At 46.5% G+C, this 22,500-nt stretch overlaps 1 protein-coding gene across 1 annotated transcript in view; it reads left to right on the top strand.

Annotated features, from left to right (window-relative positions):
• Positions 1-22,500, top strand: part of plch2a (phospholipase C, eta 2a) — a 60,978-nt gene that overhangs the window by 10,515 nt on the left and 27,963 nt on the right. Inside the window, 3 exon segments of the mRNA XM_031567062.2 lie at positions 2,014-2,257; positions 8,311-8,440; positions 15,778-15,948. Coding sequence (XP_031422922.2) covers positions 2,014-2,257; positions 8,311-8,440; positions 15,778-15,948 — 545 coding nt within the window.

Genomic DNA, 22,500 nt, shown 5'->3' with positions numbered 1-22,500 from the left:
TTCATGCCTATGCCTATATTATCCTGTGTGTGTGTGTGTGTGTGTGTGTGTGTGTGTGTGTGTGTGTGTGTGTGTGTGTGTAGAAGGGTGGGCGTGTTCGGCCTATATTATCCTGCCTATATGATCCAGCTCGTACAGGCCCATCCATATTAATGAGCTACTCATGAGCGTAGTACTCTAATATTCCCAGGCCAAGCACAGGCTTATCACTGCTTATTCATGCCACTCCAGGAAGCGCCATTAGTTGTGTGTGTGTGTGTGTGTGTGTGTGTGTGTGTGTGACTGTGTGTAGGAGGGTGGGCGTGTTCGGTGAGGTGATCTGTAGAGCTTTAGTCGAAGGTCGTCTGCTCTCAGATTATTCAGGTCAGTTGGCCCTCAGCTCTTAGGATCAGAGCCAAGACCAAACACACACACACACACACACACACACACACACACACACACACACACACACACACACACACTCATAGCTGCTGAACTGATCTGCACATACACACGCAGTGCTCTCATTATACCTACATACACACATTACACACACACACACACACACACACACACACACACAGCATTGCTGCTCACTGGTCCCAAGCATGTAGACTGTAGCACCAGAACACACAGTGTGTGTGTGTGTGTGTAGCAGCTCAGTGTAGCACAGTCACACACCTCTGCCACAGTCAAACACCTCTGCCGCGACAGATTGTGACACCTCAGGGAATGTAACAGCTGTCAGATCGTGTGTGTGTGTGTGTGTGTGTCATAGAAGTGAGGTTTTATAAAGCTTAGAAACAGCTTGCCCTGTTCTGATGTCCATTGGTGAAAGAGCGTCAATGTGAATCATCAGCGCACGTGCTGAACAATGTTAGATTCCACCTGACAGAAAGTCACTAGTACTTCAACAGAGAGAGAGAAGGAGCGAAAGAAAGACTGAGAGCGAGGGACAGAGAAAGAGTCAGGGAAAGGTGGAGAGAGTGATGAAGTGAGAAAGAAAGAAAGAAGGTCAAGGGAGGATGAATGATAGAGCCAGTATGTTTCTTTCATAGTGAGCGATGGACAGAGAGAGAGTCAGGGAAAGGTGGAGAGAGTGATGAAGTGAGAAAGATAGTGAAAAAGAAAGAAAGAAAGAAAGAAAAAAAGAGGGCACTGGAGGAGGAACGACAGAGCCAGTGTGAGAGAAACCTAGTGAGCGAGGGACAGAGAGAAAAACGAATGAAAGATAGGGAGTGACTGCGAGCGAATGAAATGAGGATGAATCAGAAGCATTAGGAGGTTGCCATGCATAACCATCATCCTCTTGGGGTGGCGTCCTCCGTAGGGAGACCAAGCTAAATGTTAATTAGACGAGAGTCAATATTTAAGCCTAAATGACACTCCGCTCCTTCTCTCTCTCTCTATTCTTCTTCTCTCTCTTCCTCTCTCTGTTATATTCTTCTCTCTCTTCCTCTCTCTCTTTCTGTCCCCCTCTCTCTTCTTCTCTCTCTCTCTCTCTCTCTCTCTCTCTCTCTCTCTTCCTTTCTCTCTGATATTGTACTAATCTCAGTTAAGTGCCTGAGCTGTTGGGTCCTCTCAATCCCATGATGGCGCCCAAAGGTGATCGCCCAGAGGTTGTCTAAACCCAGTCAGATTTCTAAATGACTTGTCACTCTGCTCATTGCCTTCATGATTAGCACTCCTTAAGCTACGGAAATGATCCACTTCCACTCGCTATACACTTCACAGACTTCCTGATCCTAGTGCACTCGCTACACTTCACAGACTTCCTGTAAGTCAGTCACTCCATTATACTGTAGTTCATGCAAGTCACTGTCTTCACTGTCAGTGTCTCTGTTTTAAACTACATTTCCCTTCTGCTTACTGCCTCTCTGGAACCTACACTGGTGTAGCTTTGGTTGGTCTTCAGATGATTTAGAAAGTCGTCCACACCGACCTTCAGGACGAGAAGGATTTTACTCCTCCTCTGTCTCTCCATCACTCGCTCACTCTTTCTCTCTCTCTCTCTTTCTCTCCCGTTTTTAGTCTCCATCGACTCGCTCCGCGAGGTGCGTGAGGGGAATCAGTCGGAGATCTTCCAGCGCTATGCGGACGGCAGCTTCGACCCGAACTGCTGCTTCAGCATCTACTACGGGGAGCACATGGAGTCCCTGGACCTGGTGTCGGGGACGGGCGAGGAGGCCCGCACCTGGATCACCGGCCTCAAGTACCTGATGGCCGGCATCAGTGACGAGGACAGCCTGGCCAAGAGACAGAGGACGCGAGACCAGTATCCTTAAGAAAAAACTGTTAAAAAGCTGTGTTAGCTTGGGTTTCATGCATTTATATTACACATAGCTGTGTTAGCTTGGGTTTCATGCATTTATATTACACATAGCTGTGTTAGCTTGGGTTTCATGCATTTATATTACACATAGCTGTGTTAGCTTGGGTTTCATGCATTTATATTACACATAGCTGTGTTAGCTTGGGTTTCATGCATTTATATTACACATAGCTGTGTTAGCTTGGGTTTCATGCATTTATATTACACATAGCTGTGTTAGCTTGGGTTTCATGCATTTATATAACACATAGCTGCGTTAGCTTGGGTTTCATGCATTTATATTACACATAGCTGTGTAAGCTCATTCACACGTGACGTTAAAAGGCTCTGCTATGTTGTCTTAATACTTACACTGAATTCAGTGTAAGCGTCAGGTCCGTTTAGACCGAGTTTGATCCACCTACATTCAGCTGAGTTCTGTCAGACCGTTTACACGGGCTGTAACTCTTCTGGAGCAAACAGGAAGGGACAGGCTGGCACACTGAGTTCTGGCAGTTTGTTGATCACGTCGATCGTGTTTGTCATGTTATACAAAACATACGCACGGTCCTTTAAAGGAAGAGTCTAATTTTGTCATAGCATACTTCAAGTGTGGGGTGTCTTTGGATTGCCAAAACCTTCCAACTTTACTTTTGTTCAAAGCCTACAAGGCCTGGCTGACTGACACGTGCCAACTGTAGGGACCTGGCATAGGTTGTGCCCATGGTTGGCACATGAAGGGTCAGGATCCATGATATAGCCTGGCATCACCGTGGCACCAGGGACGCGGTGCCCTGGGTGTGTATGTGTGTGTGTGTGTGTGTGTTAATGTGTGTGTGGAGGTTAGTGTCCCTACAGGCTGTGTATGTTCTGAAGAGAGGGATGTAGACAGTGGAGCGTGAGTTGCTTTGGATTGGAGGCACTCAGTAAATGTTTTAATGTAAACATAAGCTGCCCACATGCATCCCGAGGCTGCTGTGTGTCTGGCAGCATCAGTGTAACACACGTGGGTAATGCCAGGCGATGGAGAGTGGCGTGAGCGGCTACGCCAGAGAACATACCCTAGTACCCATATGCCGCCGCAGCGGAGAGCTGATGCTGCTTGACGTTTGCTGGCAGAAATGATAAATGGTTTGCGGGTGTCGGACCACAGGCGCTTGTCTTAGCCTGTTTGGGGAGTAGATTTACCCAGGCAAAAGGGAAGTCAGTCAACTCAGTCCTCATGCATAAGACTAAGATCAGGAATGCTGATCTGGAAGCATATATTTCAACTTCTAGAATGCTAATTGGAAGCATATATTTCAACTTCTAGAATGCTAATTGTAACTCTAGAGCTGTAGCTTAAGGTGTAGAAATGCTGTTCGGAACTATATTATTTTGTTTTCCACTTTTATGCTTGATTGGAGGGCAGTAATAACAGGACAGTTATGATATGTGTGATTTCCTCTCCTCATAATGTGGTATGCTGTAAAAGGTTGTACATAGGCCTGCACTGGTTTCTCAGTAGCCTCATTAGCATAAACATGTGTGTGTGTGTGTGTGTGTGTGTGTGTGTGTGTGTGTGTGTGTGTGTGTTTGTGTTTGTTTGTGTGTTTATACCTCAGCAACAACAGCGCCTCTCATCTCAGGAAAGAGAATTTAATGGCTATGACTGGATGAGGTCATTTTCACCTGCTGTTCAAATTGGCTCGTTAAGTGGGTCCATATGCCCCTAAGCAAACGAGGATGATGTGGTCATGAAGCCAATCAGTGCATTGAGAGTGTGAGGCAGTGGGGTCTGGAAATAATTAGGAGTGTGTGTGTGTGTCTGTGTCTGTGTGTATGTGTGCATGTGTGTATGACTGTGTCTTAGATCTTCTTTGGGTACCAGTGCTTTGGTCTTTGTCTTTGCTGGACTGCAGGATCAATGAAGATGCTCGGAAAAACTTCAGTCTTCAGCCTTTGTACTTTGTACTAAAAATCCATGATCTCCAAAGTAAGTTGGAACTTTTTAGTTTGAAGAACCTAGTTTGCCCTAGGGGGCATCATGCATTACACCGCTCATGATTTGTGCCGGCACTCGCAGGACACCCCCCTGTGTCTTTGTTCCAGAATGTTCTGCGGCGGTGTCTCCGCTTTTCCTCTGGATTGTGTCACAGTATGGGCACACCGTGGCTCTATGGGATTTCTCCATGTGCCGTACTTTCAAAGTAGATGGGGGGGGGGGGGGGAAGAACCGTAGGCTACCCACCACCAACCCCTCCCGCCGCCCAACGAAAGAAGAGCCTGGGGTAGAAGAGCCGAGGGAGAAATCCAGTGCAGAACCCACCTCAGCAGGGGGTGCCATCTGCCGCTGCTCTGTGCTGGCATTTAGATCATTCAGGAAGCAATCGATGGACCCATTTGAGGAACAAAGCCAGGCGGGGAGAGAGAAGAGAGAGAGGAGAGAGGAGAGAGGAGAGAGGAGAGAGGAGAGAGAAGAGAGGAGAGAGGAGAGAGAGAGTGAGAGAGGAGAGAGAGAGAGGAGAGAGAGAGGAGAGAGTACAGAAAGAAGAGAGAGAGAAAGAGGAGAGAGAAGAGAGAGAAAAGTTGGTGAGGATACATGATTGGGCCAAACAGGAGGGCTGGAGAGCTGTACAGAACCGAGGGAATAAATGCAGCCCTTTTCCCCCCCCACCATTTCCAACAAAGCAGGCGAAGCCCACACCGAGCGTCACGGTGGGATGCCTGTGTGCACGCCGTGATGCCTCTGTGCCGCGTTTACAGTGATTAGCTTAGCCTAGCGTTTACAGTGATTGCCTGTGGGTTAGCCCCGTGAAGGAGGCATTAAAGGGAGAAATCTTTAGAAAGCATTGAAACTGAAGACCTGAAAGCTGAGGCAGTACAGGATTCAGATGCAGAGCTACCGACTGCTCAATGCACAGCTATGGCTTAGAGCAGTGAGGGTTCGGATATCCAGCATTAAAAACTAGTATGGAGTTTGTTAGTTAGTTTGCAGTAAAGATGAAACGATGCAGGTGTCAAACCAGGAATAAATATATATTCAGCCTGTTAAAAATATATCTCAAATCATAGTCAGCGAATAAAACAGTTCTAGAATAGTACATGAAATATTATTTCACTATGTTACTGAGCTTTCATTTTACTGCGTGTATATGACACCAGCAGTTAAATGTGGTGGGGGGTAATGAGTTTTTTGTATGCTGAGGTTGCAGTGAAAGTATCGTGCTCTCCCACTGATTACTCCTGATGCCCAAAAGCCCCCATCGAGAGGCAGAGGGCCGGCCAGGCTTTAGCGCTGCGTCTGCAATGGAAACACGAGACCAGGAGGATTATATCCTCGCCCAGGAGTGTGTTACAGCCCTTAATTGTGTTGTCTGGGTAAGAATGAGCCTGTCCTGCTGAAAAGCCATCCTAAAATGGCCCAATGGACTGCAGCAGACCTGTGCTGTGCTGCAAAGCCTTTTGAAACAGGTGTGGAGGTTTATGTTTGCCTTGAATGAGCTCTTTCACATCAGGTAGCGGAGGCTGGCTGTGTGGGAGTGCAGTCCACCCTTAGATAACAGAACTCATTTAAAATGTCCTTTCCTTTTTTTGTGTGTGTGTCTTAGTCTGTTCAGTCTTATGTACTGGACTGAAGGCGGTCTGTGTCCTTGCGGTATTGAATGTTTGCAGTGTGACTGCAGTAGTACTGAAAGTGAGGAAAGATTTTTCTCCTCACACCTGCCTGTGTATGTAAGGTGTCTGACACCTCACGACTGCTACTGAAGACCATCCCTTTCTGCAGAGAGAGGGAGAGAGAGGAAGAGAGGGAAAGAGAAGAGAGAAAGAGAGAGAGAGAGAGAGAGGGTAAGCAAGTGAGTGAGCGAGAGTGCGAGGGAGGTGAAAACTAGAGGGAGAGAATGTTCAGTGTTGTAATTATTGTTGTCAGATTGTCACTGTGTGCTTTGGCAACACTTTGTGTGAACAGGCAGACTAATTAAGCCACTATGAATTGTTCTGAAATGAATCGAGAGAAAAGGAGAAAAGGACAGACAGAGAGACAGACAGAGAGACAGACAGAGAGACAGACAGACAGAGAGACAGAGCGAGAAAGAGAGCGAGAGAGAGAACGAGGTTAAGAGAGAGTGCAGCCATTGAGATCTCCGGTAGTTCCAGAACAGAGCGTCTGAATGTCTCAACAGAAGTATAGATTCCTTTCATTCCCTGTCTTGGTTGGTGGGAGAGAAGAGGAAGATTAAAGAGGGGAAAGAATGGATTTCAGTGAGTGGAGAAGAAAGACAAGAAGCTCAGAGGAGGAGTTGAGAGGGAAGAGAAAGAGATGAGAGGGAAGACCAGGAGGATTGGAAGATGGGTAAGAGCAGACAGGAGAGAGAGAGAGAGAGAGAGGGAGAGGGAGAGAGTGAGTGAGTGAGTGAAGGGGCGGAGAGATGAGAGGAGAGATACAGATTCAGACAAACTGAAGTGGTTGATGAGGAGATGAAAGCAAAAGAGGAAGAAAGAGAGAGAGAGGATGTGAAATGGAGAGGGAAAGAGAGAGAGAGAGTGGAATAGAGTGGAGAGAATGAGAGACATTTGAGAGAGGGAAAGAGACAGGGTGAAATGCAGAAAGATGGATAGAGTTGGAGAGAGAGAGAGAACTAGAAGGAGAAGGAGATAGTGACACAGGGATAGAGAAACTGTGGGAGAGAGAGAGAGAGAGATGCAGGGGGTGAGAGATAGGAGAGTGAGAGAGAGTGAGGAGAGAGAGAAAGGGAGAGAGGGGGGAAAGTGGAATAGAGAGAGGAGAGTGAGAGAGGAGAGTGAGAGGGGAGAGAGAGAGGAGAGTACAGTGAGAGGGAGGAAAGTGAGAGAGAGAAGACTGAGGAGAGTGGTCTTGCATACATTGGGAGCAGAGAAGCCTGGCATACCTCTCTGGTCTATATATAGGTTCAGTGATGTTCTCTCTGTGGGCCTGCAGTCTGCTCCTGTGAACACAATAACCAGTGCAGAGATACACTGAACACAATAACCAGTGCAGAGATACACTGAACACAGCATCCAGTGCAGAGATACACTATGAACACAATAACCAGTGCAGAGATACACTGAACACAATAACCAGTGCAGAGATACACTGAACACAGCATCCAGTGCAGAGATACACTATGAACTCAATAACCAGTGCAGAGATACACTGAACACAATAACCAGTGCAGAGATACACTGAACACAATAACCAGTGCAGAGATACACTGAACTCAATAACCAGTGCAGAGATACACTGAACTCAATAACCAGTGCAGAGATACACTGAACTCAATAACCAGTGCAGAGATACACTGAACACAATAACCAGTGCAGAGATACACTGAACACAATAACCAGTGCAGAGATACACTGAACTCAATAACCAGTGCAGAGATACACTGAACACAATAACCAGTGCAGAGATACACTGAACTCAATAACCAGTGCAGAGATACACTGAACACAGCATCCAGTGCAGAGATACACTATGAACTCAATAACCAGTGCAGAGATGCACTGAACACAGCAACCAGTGCAGAGATACACTATGAACCCAATAACCAGTGCAGAGATGCACTGAACATAGCAACCAGTGCAGAGATACACTATGAACCCAATAACCAGTGCAGAGATGCACTGAACTCAGCAACCAGTGCAGAGATACACTGGAACAGAACTCACTGAGAACCCTTAATGGTCATGATTGCCCACAATCATTCATTTCTTTTTGTCTTTGCCAAATAATCGTAATATTGTGCAATATTTCATCCGCAACATTAAATTCGTTTTGTTGTGTATATATCAATATGTTTTGCTATCTACACTACACTGTATACTAATGTATCTAGGATAGTATACTAGAGTAATGCAGGGGTTGTATATTTTGGCCCGGTACCTTGGTGTGCTCAGTGATTGTGTTCTAGGCAGATGTGTCAGCCAGTGCCCTGGTGGTTGGTGAACTGATCAGTGTTATCGTGTGATGAAATGATGTGCTTCCTGTGTGGTTGACCCTTGACCCTGCGTGTCAGGTGGCTAAAGCAGACGTTTACGGAGGCGGATAAGAACGGAGATGGCACCCTGAGCATCAGCGAGGTCCTTCAGCTCCTGCACAAACTCAATGTAAATCTGCCACGGCAGAAAGTCAAGCAGATGTTCAAGGTACATGCACCCACACACACACACACACACACACACACACACACACACACACCTCCACACATCTCCACTGGGCCTCAGCGAGGTCCTGCAGCTCCTGCACAAATGCCAGAAAGTCAAGCAGATGCACACACACACACACACACACACACACACACACACACACACACACACATACGCACACACACGCACACACACACACACACACACACACACAGGCTCACAAGTTAAACTCAAAATAACCTCAGATAAATGATTTAAGCAGGTTTGTGAGTGCAAGCAGAGGTGGAGTATGAAGATGAGTGCTCCCCTTGCCCCTAGTTCAGAAACCCTTTAGGTCAAAACACTGCAGACACGAAGCAATGCAGTTGAGTTGAGTTGAGTTGAGTTCTATTCTATTCTATTCTATTCTATTTAATTTCATTTAGATAGCGCCAAAACAATCAAATTGACCACCACCAACAAATGCATTGATTTCTTCTACACCTTGTTCTTTACTTCATATTCCAGCATCTTTTGTGAGCAGCCCCCCCAACAGACCTGTCCGGAGGGCTTGTCTCAGACTTCCTCAACTCTAGATCAATCTTTCCATCTTTATACACACAGAGAGACCAGCTGGTGCTGTGATCACAGGCGGCACTAATTTAGATATCCTACGGCTACTTTTGATTAAAACTCCTGGACTGGCGCCATGTCCCTGTTATCTTCTGGACAGGATGTCAGATGTCAGATCTTATCGCATTGGTCTGCCTGTCATAAGTCTTGCTGATGTTGTAAACTCGCGAGAGAGTTTATAATGTACGTTTGGGGACAAAGTGCACATTTGCATATTTTGCAATGGAGTTGATATCTGACCCAGTCAGTTTCTACCCTTGGATCTGTTATGGGTGATAATGACTCTGAATGACTCAAGTGTTTCTCAGTCATTGTAGCGTGTAAGAAGGTGTTGCTGTTTTATACTGGGTTAATAGGGCGCGGTGGTGTGTGTGTGTGTGTGTGTGTGATGCTGTTTTATACTGGGTTATATGGGCGCGGTGGTGTGTGTGATGCTGTTTTATGCTAGGTTATATGGGCTTGGTAGTGTGGGTGCGTTGAGAAGGTCTTTTACTTCGCCTCTTGAGTAAATACTTGGCATGCTCGTTTCTTTGTGTGCGCCGCGCGTTTGTGTGTGTTTGTGTGTCTGTTTGTGTATGAATTCCTCCGTGTGATCCTCGCTGAAGGACAGCCATTAATGAGTTTGCAGATGGCGACAGTCTGGAATGGATTTGGGCCTCTTCTGTTCTGGTTCTGATTCTGTCTGTTGTCCTCTCTGGGATCGGAGAAACGTCAATAACACACCCCCTCAAGCCAGACACACACACACACACACACACACACACACACACACACACACACACACACACACACACACACACACACACACACACACACACAACACACACACCCCCTCAAGCCAGACATGTATTAATTTGGGCGGAGAACTGTTTACCATTCCAACACAATGAAATGCAAGTCTGATAAACAAGGGGTCTGCTGATTGATTGAAGATTAGTCAGGTCTAAGGTGCAGACCGTTCATTTATTTCTGTCACTGTCAGACAGGCAGAGACACACACACACACACACACACACACACAAACAAACATACACGCCCACACACACACACCCGTACAGACAAGAGACAGACGTGCATTGAATAGTGTATCAAAAAGTGTAAGGTGGATGTTTTGGTCTCTTTCCCTTTCACGCACACACACACACACACACACACACACACACACACACACACACACACACACACACACACACACACACACACACACAGACACCCACACCCATACAGACAAGAGACAGACGTGCATTGAATAGTGTATCAAAAAGTGTAAGGTGGATGTTTTGGTCTCTTTCCCTTTCCCACACACACACACACACACACACACACACACACGATTTTGTAAAGGCATCTGTGTCCCAACACAATTAATTTAAATGATAGTGGTACATTGGAGGAAATGGTTGCACCATTAGGTGATCCTGTACAGGTGAAGCTCCATCTCTCCTCTTTGCCTCCCCAGACACTGTCCACCTCTAAGCACTAAACAACCAAGGCCTTTAGACGGGGACTTATGCCATTAACAAACTTCTTTATTTTGCGTGTGCGTGTGTGTGTGTGTGTGTGTGTGTGTGTGTGTGTGTGTGTTTGTGTCACACCCAGCAGTCTGAACAAGGTTAAGAGAATGAGTGACTGCCCTGGGCCTGCTATTTCCCACTGCTTCTGTTCGAGGAGAGATAACTCACTCAGGAGAGAAGAGGGGGAGCGGGGGAGGGAGAGACAAAGTGAGAGAGAGAGAGAGAGAGAGAATAAGAATTAGATGGGCAGCAGAGGTCTAGTCTATTAGAGGCAGTGTCAGGGACATCAGGGGACCAGCCAATCAGATCCCAGCCCACCCAGAGCCGCAGCTGCAGAGTGTGTGAGGGCATGACATACAGGTGTGTGTGTGTGTGCGTGGGCCGTAGCACAGAGCACTGGGGAAGGCCTGTAGGACACTGTGAGTGTGTGTGTGTGTGTGTGTGTGTGTGTGTGTGTGTGTGTGTGTGTATGTGTGTGTGTGTGTGTGTGTGTGTGTGTGTCTGTGGTTGCGCTCCTCAACTTTGACCACTGGCAGGTTGCTAAGCTTCACACTCGGCTCAGCGCTGACCCATATGGACACTGTGTGTGTGTGTGTGTGTGTGTGTGTGTGTGTGTGTGTGTGTGTGTGTGTGTGTGTGTGTGTGTGTGTGTGTCTCAGGGCTGACCCATATGGTGTTAATGACTGCAGATGGCTCCTGTTGTAAGACACAGTAAGCACAGGGGAGCAATCTGGCCTCTCTCACTGCTCATTGCTGTGTGAGTGTGTCATTTGTGTGTGTGTGTAACTTGTGAGTGTGTAACTTGTGAGCGTATAACTTGTGTGTGTGTGACTTGTGAGTGTGTAACTAGAGCGTGTAACGTGTGTGCGTAACTTGTGTAACTTGTGAGTGTGTAACTTGTGTAACTTGTGAGTGTGTGATTGCTGGCTCAGGCCTCAGTGACATCAGAGGCTCTATGGGGAGTCTCTCTTTCATCGTTAACGCTTTTAACAGTTCCAGTTCCCCCCCCGACCGCCTCGTTCCTTCAGTTCCAGTTCCCCCCCCCGACCGCCTCGTTCCTTCAGTTCCAGTTCCCCCCCGACCGCCTCGTTCCTTCAGTTCCAGTTCCCCCCCCGACCGCCTCGTTCCTTCAGTTCCAGTTCCCCCCCCGACCACGTTGTTCCTTCTGCTGCTTCTGGGGTCGCGGCGCCACAGCACAAGCACAAGCACTAGCCCTGCTGAGAAGGGTTCAGATACTGGGCCACAGTGTTTCAGTGTTTCAGTGTTTCAGTGTGATGGTGTTTCAGTGTTTCAGTGTTTCAGTGTGATGGTGTTTCAGTGTTTCAGTGTTTCAGTGTGATGGTGTTTCAGTGTTTCAGTGTGATGGTGAGTGGAAGGGTTCAGATACTGGGCCACAGTGTTTCAGTGTTTCAGTGTGATAGTGAGTGGAAGGGTTCAGATACTGGGCCACAGTGTTTCAGTGTTTCAGTGTTTCAGTGTGATGGTGTTTCAGTGTGATGGTGTTTCAGTGTTTCAGTGTGATGGTGTTTCAGTGTTTCAGTGTGATGGTGTTTCAGTGTGATGGTGTTTCAGTGTTTCAGTGTGATGGTGTTTCAGTGTTTCAGTGTGATGGTGTTTCAGTGTTTCAGTGTGATGGTGTTTCAGTGTTTCAGTGTGATGGTGAGTGGAAGGGTTCAGTTACTGGGCCACAGTGTTTCAGTGTGATAGTGAGCGGAAGGGTTGCAGTTACTGGGCCACAGTGTTTCAGTGTGATGGTGAGTGGAATGAACTGGAGATCCCTGGAGCAGAGAGCAGCGCAGCAGGGGATTTATCCAGCCTATCAGAAGCCACCAGTCCCCCACAGGGAAGCAGATCTGGACCGGATCTGACTGCATCTGCTTTGGTGACGACTGAGGGTTGAGACCCACGTGCAGAGGGAGGGCAAGGACTTCTGTTAGCATTACACACACACACACACACACACACACACACACACACACACACACACACACACAGCCCTGGACAGCCCTGCACGCGCTCAGTGCATCTCTTCTAGCACAGTCCTGGGCGGCCGTGCTCCCCGTCTCGCTCTGTTGCCTTGGTGATAGTCAGCCTAGAGCCTAAACTATAGACCTCCGTTGTGGAATGCCACCCTCGCTTCATAGAGCAGGAGTGTGTTCTACGGGTACATTTGTCCCACCTGTCACCGTGGCGATCCGGAAGGCTGGCTCCGCAATGGCAGCCGGCCGGGATTAAAGATGCGGAGACATTCCGAGAGATGAGATTCTTTTCCGACTGGCTGGGGAGGCAGTGAGGAGTTACGGATTTATGTGTTCGGAGCTACCGAACACCGGGCCAGTTCACCAATCAATGCCTCATATCAGGGGAACAGAGGGAATAAGGGAGACAGAGGGAGAGCAAAAGACAGAGAGAGAGAGAGAGGAGGGAAAGAGATAGGGACGGAGTGGCAAAGAGAAAGAGAGAGAGCCAGAGGTAGAGATGGAGAGAGTCAAACAGAGAGAGAGAGAGAGAGAGAGAGAGAGAGAGACAGAGAGAGAGAGAGTGAGTCAGGGAAAGTGAGGGAGAGAGGGAATAAGTGAGCATCCGAGGGAGGGAAAACTAGAGGGAGATAATTGTTGTAATTATTGTTCTCATATTGTCTGTGTGCGTGTGCGTGTGTGCGCGTGTGTGCGTGTGTGCGTGTGCGCGTGTGTGCGTGTGTGTGTGTGTGTGTGTAGGGGGGAGACTGGGGTAAGATGAGCCATTTTCTTTGCTTCAGTCGACCTATGGCCGATGGAGTAAAGACAGAAATAAAACTAGTGCACACAACACAAGTTCAGGATGTGTCCATCAGTAGAAACCTCAGCAGTGCGCCGAACTCAAATAGGCAACAGAATATGGGCTCCCCTAAAGAGTTGGTCTAGAGTCTCAACCTACCCCACTGAGTGGAGCAAGACTGAGTAAAACTATTGCATTAACTAGATTTTAAAGTTTAATGCTATGATATAGTTATTCATAATTAAATCACCCATTCTGGTGTTCATGAAATAAATATTACAATTAATCTGTTCAATTCCTAGTCTCTAGGATTGAAACATAGACATGAAAGTCTTCAATTGAATGAAACTTTAATTCTTTTGAGGAACATGCACATATTATTTGTTTTTCACTTTCAGTGTAGACTCTCAGCTGTATGTTTAGCAAAAAGGCAAAAAAGTTTTTTGTGAAGAAATATACACACGTTATCCACGTGGTTGTTTCTTCCACGGCAAGATGATCAGGGAGGGTGCACGCTAGATTTAGGGTAACATGACAAATATGTATGGTTGGTCAAATACAGGCGACGGGTCAACTTACCCACTGGCTCATCTTATCCCTATACTGACGCACACACACACACACACACACACACACACACACACACACACACAACAAACTCTCACACACACACACACGCACACAGGCACAAAGGCACGCAGGCATCATTGCTACTGGGGACATGTCCTCCTCTATGTGTGTGTGTGTGTGTGTGTGTGTGTGTTGTGTGTGTGTGTGAGAGAGAGTTTGTGTGTGGAGAGAGTATTCAGCAGAATGAATGGCAGTCTGCTAAAACACTTTGAAGCCTCGAAGCTTGCAGCACTCAGATCTGTCCATGTGGAGTGTGTGTGTGTGTGTGTGTGTGTGTGTGTGGTGTGTGTGGTGTGTGTGTGTGGGGCAGGTGTTAGAGCAGTGGAGCGTGTGTGAAGGGGCAGTGCAAGGCGGGCACAGTGCCACCCCGCTGGTGCATTAATGTCAGCTGCTATCGATGCCAAAGCCGAGCGCCAGCCTCGCCAGTCTCGGATGACCCGCCAGGCGCTTGCGTCAGCCGTGGCAGGCAGGCATGAGGAGGGGGGTGGGGAGCTGGCAGAGACCCCTCGGTTCAGTGTGTGTCTGTGTGTGTGTGTGTGCATTAGGGAATAAGAGGTTGTGTGTGTGTGTGTGTTTGTATCTATGTATATGTGTGTATTTGTATGTGTGTGTGTGTGTTGTGTGTGTTTGTATGTGTGTGTATTTGTATGCGTGTGTGTGTGTGTGTGTGTGTGTGTGTGTGTGTGTGTTGTGTATGTGTGTTTGTATCTATGTGTGTGTTGTGTGTGTGTGTGTGTGTGTGTGTGTTTGTATCTATGTATGTGTGTGTATTTGTATGCGTGTGTCTGTGTGTGTGTGTGTGTGTGTGTGTGTTGTGTGTATGTGTGTTTGTATCTATGTATGTGTGTGTGTGTGTGTGTGTGTGTGTGTGTTTGTATCTATGTATGTGTGTGTATTTGTATGTGTGTGTGCGTGGGGTAGATTGAATGCCTGACATCATTCCCTGCCCCTGTGGCAGTCCCCTGCTGATAGAGCATCAGTGCATCAGTGTTGCTTTGAGCTGTGGAATGTGGAACACTCTAACAGAAGCACCTGATTTGGCCCCGTTTTAGACCCGTTTGGTCCTGTTCGGCCCACTTTGACCCTGTTTGATTGGCCCAGATTGGCCCAGTTGGGCCTGTGTCTGCTGGCTGTGTGGCGGTGCTCCATGTAGAGGTCTCTCCAGTGGGGATCTGCACCCCCACCCCAACCCCCACCCCCACCCAGCACACTTCAGGACACGTGGAGGAATCGCTTCACCTGTCTTTGGCCTAACATCGTATAGCACAATATCAGTTATCCTCACCTTACTCACCTTTCTGTAGATATATCTGTCAAATATCACTAAGGCTGGTGTGTTTTAATGGCAACATCCCATCACTATGGTTGTAGCCAGTGAAAAGCGATCATTCATTTTTTGACTGTCTTTGTTTGTCTGACAAAACACTTCACTGGCTTAACCGACTAAGTACTTTGTGCCCGTCTAACAACAGCTCATTTTGTAAGGGTGACTTATGCCAGTTATAGATGTGTGTTTGTTGGTCATATTATACCAGATGTGGTACTTCCTGTCTGTGTTGGTCATATTATGCCAGATGTGGTACTTCCTGTCTGTGTTGGTCACTTTAAGCCAGATGTGGTACTTTCTGTCTGTGTTGGTCATATTATGCCAGATGTGGTACTTCCTGTCTGTGTTGGTCATATTATGCCAGATGTGGTACTTCCTGTCTGTGTTGGTCACTTTAAGCCAGATGTGGTACTTCCTGTCTGTGTTGGTCATTTTAAGCCAGATGTGGTACTTCCTGTCATGTTGACCCCCTCCGCCTGTGTGCCCTCCTCTTCCAGGAGGCAGACACGGATGACAACCAGGGCACGCTAGACTTTGACGAGTTCTGCTCCTTCTACAAGATGATGTCCACGCGCCGCGACCTGTACCTGCTCATGCTCACCTACAGCAACCACAAGGACCACCTGGACACCGACGACCTGGCACGCTTCCTGGAGGTGGAACAGAAGGTACGTGTGTGTGTGTGTGTGTGTGTGTGTGTGTGTGTGTGTGTTTGTGTGTGCAATCTGTCACCGCAGGCTGATAGAGTTGCTTGTTAAAATACCTGGAGCATCTGTGCTTTTTCCAGAGTGACGTGTGTGTGTGTGTGTGTGTGTGTGTGGGTGCGCAGGTGTCTGTGCGTGGGTGTGTGTGTGTGTGTTATTCGCTCTGTGCGCAGTATGTCTGCATGTATATATAGGAAATGTATGTGTTGATTGGATATGCCTCCGAAACATCTGGCTTATCTAATTAGATGTGTGTTTCAGGACATTATGCCTCTATATAGCTATTGTGTAGGGCTGAACGATTTGGGAAAATAATCTAATTGCGATTTTTTACCAAAATATTACGATTGCGATTTAATATGCGATTTTTTTTTATCCTCTTTTTTTCCCAACAAAACGTGATGAATGATTTAAATATGACCAACACAATATTAGATACATTTAGTGTAAAATATTCTTTCCCACATTTTACATTTTTATTTAACTGCTCATTACAGAAACAAGAACAACAAATCGGTGGCTTTGCCACTGTGCATTTAAGTAATTTTAAAAAAGTAATTTTAAGTATAAACACTAGGCATGCACTTTTTAAACACTGTGTGCAAAATGTACCATCTTAAAAAAAAAAAAAAAAAAAAAATTTTTTTTTTTTTTTTAGACCACGTTTTTTAATCGCGAACGTTGCGGTTAGAAAATCGTGTTCTATCATATCGCGATTAAATCGCAAATGCAATTAATCGTTCAGCCCTACTATTGTGCACAGAGGTTTGTTTGCGATGTTAGTTTTGAACATATGCGTGTGGGCCAGTATTTATCCATATTTACTCATGCGTATCATCTGACATGCCCATACTGCCTGCAGGGAGCTATCCTTGTTCAGCTATCCGTCTGTTTGTATGAGCGTTGAGCCTGTGTGTGTGTGTGTGTGTGTGTGTGTGTGTGTGTGTGTGTGTGTGTGTGGTGTGTGTGTGAGAGAGAGAGAAGGACCAAAAACGCGACCATCACGCTAAAGGCATATACCGACAAAATATGGACAATGAACAGAACAGATGTGGTTGTTAAAAACATTGAGTGTCCTTCAGTCAAGTGCATCAGTCACTGTAGTTGCATGGTTGGTGTGTGTGTTCAGTGGAGTGTGTGTGTGTTCAGTGGAGTGGGGTGCTGCTGTTTGATGGAGATGAGTGTTGGCTCCTGGCAGAACAAAAGTGGCCCATCCTCAACATATGTATGTGAGCGTGTGTTCCACACTGTACTGAAAAGCTTTGTTGTGGCTGCTGAGAGTATCCTTAATGGGGCTGTGTGTGTGTGTGTGTGTGTGTGTGTGTGTGTGTGTGTGTGTGTGTGTGTGTGTGTGTGTGTGTGTGTGTGTGTGTGTGTGTGTGTGTGTACGCGCGAGTATGCGCCTGCCTGCAGGTGTGTTCATGGGTCTCACTGGGTTTAAGCTCACCTTGCATGTCATGTCAGGTCAATCTGAGGTTTAAACACTGACTATGTCTTTTTGAGATGGCCACACACACACACACACACACACACATAGTCTATCTGCCTGATCATCACTTCCTGTCACACACACACACACACACACACACACAGACTATCTGCCGGATCATCACTTCCTGTCACAACAGAGATCTCTGTCTGTCACATACTGAGGATGAACCTGCTGAAACACACACACACACACACACACACACACACACACACACACAGACTATCTGCCTGATCATCACACACACACTCACACACACTGAGGATGAACCTGCTGAAACACACACAGAAGAGCCAGAAAACTGAGAGAGGAGCAGTGGACACAACGCAAATAGCCTCTTGAGCAGACATCCTGACAGACAGAATACATAATAGCCTTCCTCTCCTCTCCTCTCTCCTCTCCTGTGTGTGTGTGTGTGTGTGTGTGTGTTGTGTGTGTGTGTGTGTTTATGTGTGTGTTTATGTGTGTGTGTTTGTAATTGGTAATCAGGCTGTCAGGAGACAAATAGCTTTCATTAGCTGAGATTAGCTTGTGGTAAACATTTCACTTATCACTGTGTGCACTGAATCAGACGGCAGCCACATAATCATATTGCCTACTGTAGGAGGTACTCTGGCCTGAAAGGGAGGATGTCTTCATCTCATGCCTTTTATATTTCTGTACTTTGCTAAACGCTAAAACACAAGCATCATTTATAGCAAGGAAACAATGGTAAGAGTGAACAAACTCGTAAAATAACATTTCCATCAGCCGTAATTGTAATCCTGTGTTGTGTAGTTATGGCTTTATGCAGAGTCTCGCTTTTTTAGTAACTACTTCAAGTATACATTCACATAAGTGCCATTACTTCGAGTATACATTCACACAAGGGCCATTACTTCAAGTATACATTCACACAAGGGCCATTACTTCAAGTATACATTCACACAAGGGCCATTACTTCAAGTATACATTCACACAAGGGCCATTACTTCGAGTATACATTCACACAAGGGCCATTACTTCGAGTATACATTCACACAAGTGTCTGTTACTTCAAGTATACATTCACACAAGGGCCATTACTTCAAGTATACATTCACACAAGTGCCATTACTTCGAGTATACATTCACACAAGGGCCATTACTTCAAGTATACATTCACACAAGGGCCATTACTTCGAGTATACATTCACACAAGGGCCATTACTTCAAGTATACATTCACACAAGGGCCATTACTTCAAGTATACATTCACACAAGGGCCATTACTTCGAGTATACATTCACACAAGGGCCATTACTTCGAGTATACATTCACACAAGTGCCCGTTACTTCGAGTATACATTCACACAAGGGCCATTACCAGGCTTCAGCTGTGGCCTTTGTATCTCAAACCGAATGTAAAGTTACTGGATGTTAAAAGAATTGAGTGATCAGGGAGCCATCTTGATTCCCCTGAGCTTTCGTATAAAAGGCCCTAGACGGCTCCGGACACGGAAGAAGGCATCTGTCCTGCACTATGAGAGGTTATGAGAGGTTATAGCGCCAATAACAATTGAAATAGTCTCTAGGCGCTTTACAGAGCCCAGAGCCTGAACCTCCCAAGAGCAAGCACACACACACACACACACACACACACACACACACACACACACACACACACACACACACACGCTTTACAGAGCCCAGAGCCTGAACCCCCGAGAGCAAGCACACACAAACACACACACACACACACACACACACAGACACACAAACACACACACACACACACACACACGCACACACACACACACGCACATACACACACACACACACACACACACACACACACGCTTTACAGAGCCCAGAGCCTGAACCCCCGAGAGCAAGCACACACACACACACACACACACACACACACACACACACACTTTACAGAGCCCAGAGCCTGAACCCCCTAGAGCAAGCACTAAGGCGATAATGAGCCCATATCATCGTTTCTTTGGGATGGAGAATAGGAGATTGGGACTGTGCAGCACGTCAGGACACTGCTGTCTCTCTGGGTGTGGAGTTATGATACCATCCGGTGTGTGCTGCCTTATGAGCCTGTATCTGTTTTTAAGATGGAGAACCGAAGATGCAGAACGCAGCTGTCTCTCGGGGCACATATGCAGTTTTGGGGGAATAGCATTTGGTTGGGACTGGAAACGCCAGACTGCTGTTGACACATTTTCATCTTTCTCCAGGGAACTGAAAGATGGGACTTCTCAGCTTGAGCTTAAAGCGAGTCTTTTCTGTTCCGTGGTTAAGTGCTCAGCAGACAGCACAAGAGTGCACACACACACACACACACACACACACACACACACACCACCGCAGACAGATTAAATTGGTGTTTTCCACTTCAAATGAACATTAGCAGACATCTCAGAGTAAAATAGAGCAGCTGTCTAATGGTGCTTCAGCGTAAAGCTGTTTTTAACGCTCATTAGGAACCCGAGCCTTTTTGGGCTAATAAATCAGCTACATTTAACATGGTGTTTTTCAGAGAGAGAGAGACGGAGAGAGAGGAGAGAGAGAGAGAGAGAGAGAGAGAGAGAGAGAGAGAGAGAGAGACGGAGAGAGGGAGACAGAGAGACGGAGAGAGAGAGACGGAGAGAGAGAGATGGAGAAAAGGGGAAAAAGAGAGAGCGATTGATGGAAAGAGGAAAAAAAAGAGCAATTTGTGCTGCTTGATACTTTTCAAATGTGCGTGGTTAGGCTGTGTTTATGGGGCTTGGGTGTGTTGGCGGTTAACACACTTTCAGCCCCTTTTTCACACTGCAGTTCACATCTGAGCTCTCTGGGTCTGGTGAACAGCCATAGACACACACACACACACACACACACACACACTCACACACACACACACACACACACACACACACATACACACACACTCATACACACACACACACATACATACACTCCACTGAACAGCCATAAACACACTAGTGTTTATCAGGGGGATTGATTTCCTGCTTCATAGGCACCATAAACACACACACACACACACACACACATGCGCATAAAAACACATACACACACACACACACATTCACATAAAAACACATACACACATGCACATACAAACACACACAACACACACACACACACACACACGCGCATAAAAACACATACACACACACACACACATTCACATAAAAACACATATACACACACACACACACACACATGCACATACAAACACACACACACACACACACACACACACACACACACACACGTCTGCTCTGTGGTCCGTGTGTTTGGCTGTTTAAAGAACACTTTGACCCACTACTAGTGTATCCAGTGCTCATCTCTGGTTAACCTGCCCTTTACATCCAGCCTGAGAGCTCAGTCCTTCCCCCTGGAGTACCACTTCACCACACACACCTTTTCACCACACACACCATTTCACCACACACACCATTTCACCACACACACCTTTTCACCACGCACACCACTGCACCACACACACCTTTTCACCACACACACCTTTTCACCACACACACCTTTTCACCACGCACACCACTGCACCACACACACCTTTTCACCACACACACCTTTTCACCACACACACCTTTTCACCTGCACACCACTGCCACACACACCTTTTCACCACACACACCTTTTCACCACACACCACTGCACCACACACACCTTTTCACCACACACACCTTTTCACCACACACCCCTGCACCACACACACCTTTTCACCACACACACACTGCACCACACACACCTTTTCACCACACACCCCTGCACCACACACACCTTTTCACCACACACACCACTGCACCACACACACCTTTTCACCACATACCCCTGCACCACACACACACCTTTGTGATTCGAATACTTTTGATAATCTGAACTAGGTGAAGGCCGCACATCTAAGAAATAAAAAAGGTATCGCTGCACACTCAAAATTGAAATGAAATGAAATTCTTTTATTAGACCAACGCTTCGGCGATGAAACACATTTGTCAGGGTCATTAAGAACACAATGGCATTTCTTTTCATTTCTAGCATATTACACACACACACACACACACACAGACACACACACACACACACAACACACACTCACTCAGCTTGTCTAGAAAAGCAGGAAGGGGGCAGTGGAGGATTGAGAAGCCAACAGCAACAAAAACAAACACAACAACAAAAACAACAACTACTACTACTACTACTACTACTACTACTACTACTACGACTCCTGCTGCTGCTGATACTACTACTACTACTATTACTACTACTACTACTACTACTACTACTACTGCTACTATTACTACTACTGCTACTGCTACTACTATTACTACTATTACTACTACTACTACTACTACTACTACTACTACTATTACTACTACTACTACTACTACTGCTACTGCTACTACTACGACTCCTGCTGCTGCTGATACTACTACTACTACTATTACTACTGCTGCTACTACTACTACTACTACTACTACTACTACTACTACTGCTACTGCTACTACTATTACTGCTACTGCTACTGCTACTACTACTACTATTACTGCTACTGCTGCTACTACTACTACTACTACTACTACTGCTATTACTGCTACTACTACTACTACTACTACTACTACTGCTACTGCTACTGCTACTGCTACTACTACTGCTACTGCTGCTACTGCTACTACTACTACTACTAACTACTACTACTACTACTGCTGCTACTGCTACTACTACTACTACTACTACTACAACAACAACAACAGCACTAATCTCTTTAATAGTGACTGCCACCAGTGACAAATGCCCTTATTTTCTTCTTCACCCCCTCTTAACCCTAACACACACACACACACACACACACACACACACACAACCACACACACACACACACACACACGCACTACATTCACACACACACTCACACGCACACACACATTGGCTCAATGAGGACAGGGAAAGTGTCAGATAATGGAGTACACTCAGAGTCCATCCAGGACACATGCTCTTTTCACTTCGCCTGGTCAGAAAAACATCATATC

The sequence above is a fragment of the Clupea harengus genome, chromosome 4, assembly GCF_900700415.2.
Source record: "Clupea harengus chromosome 4, Ch_v2.0.2, whole genome shotgun sequence".
NCBI classification, from domain to species: Eukaryota; Metazoa; Chordata; class Actinopteri; order Clupeiformes; family Clupeidae; genus Clupea; species Clupea harengus.
The sequence above is the reverse complement of the archived record's forward strand: the minus strand, read 5'-3'. Positions and strand labels throughout refer to the sequence as shown.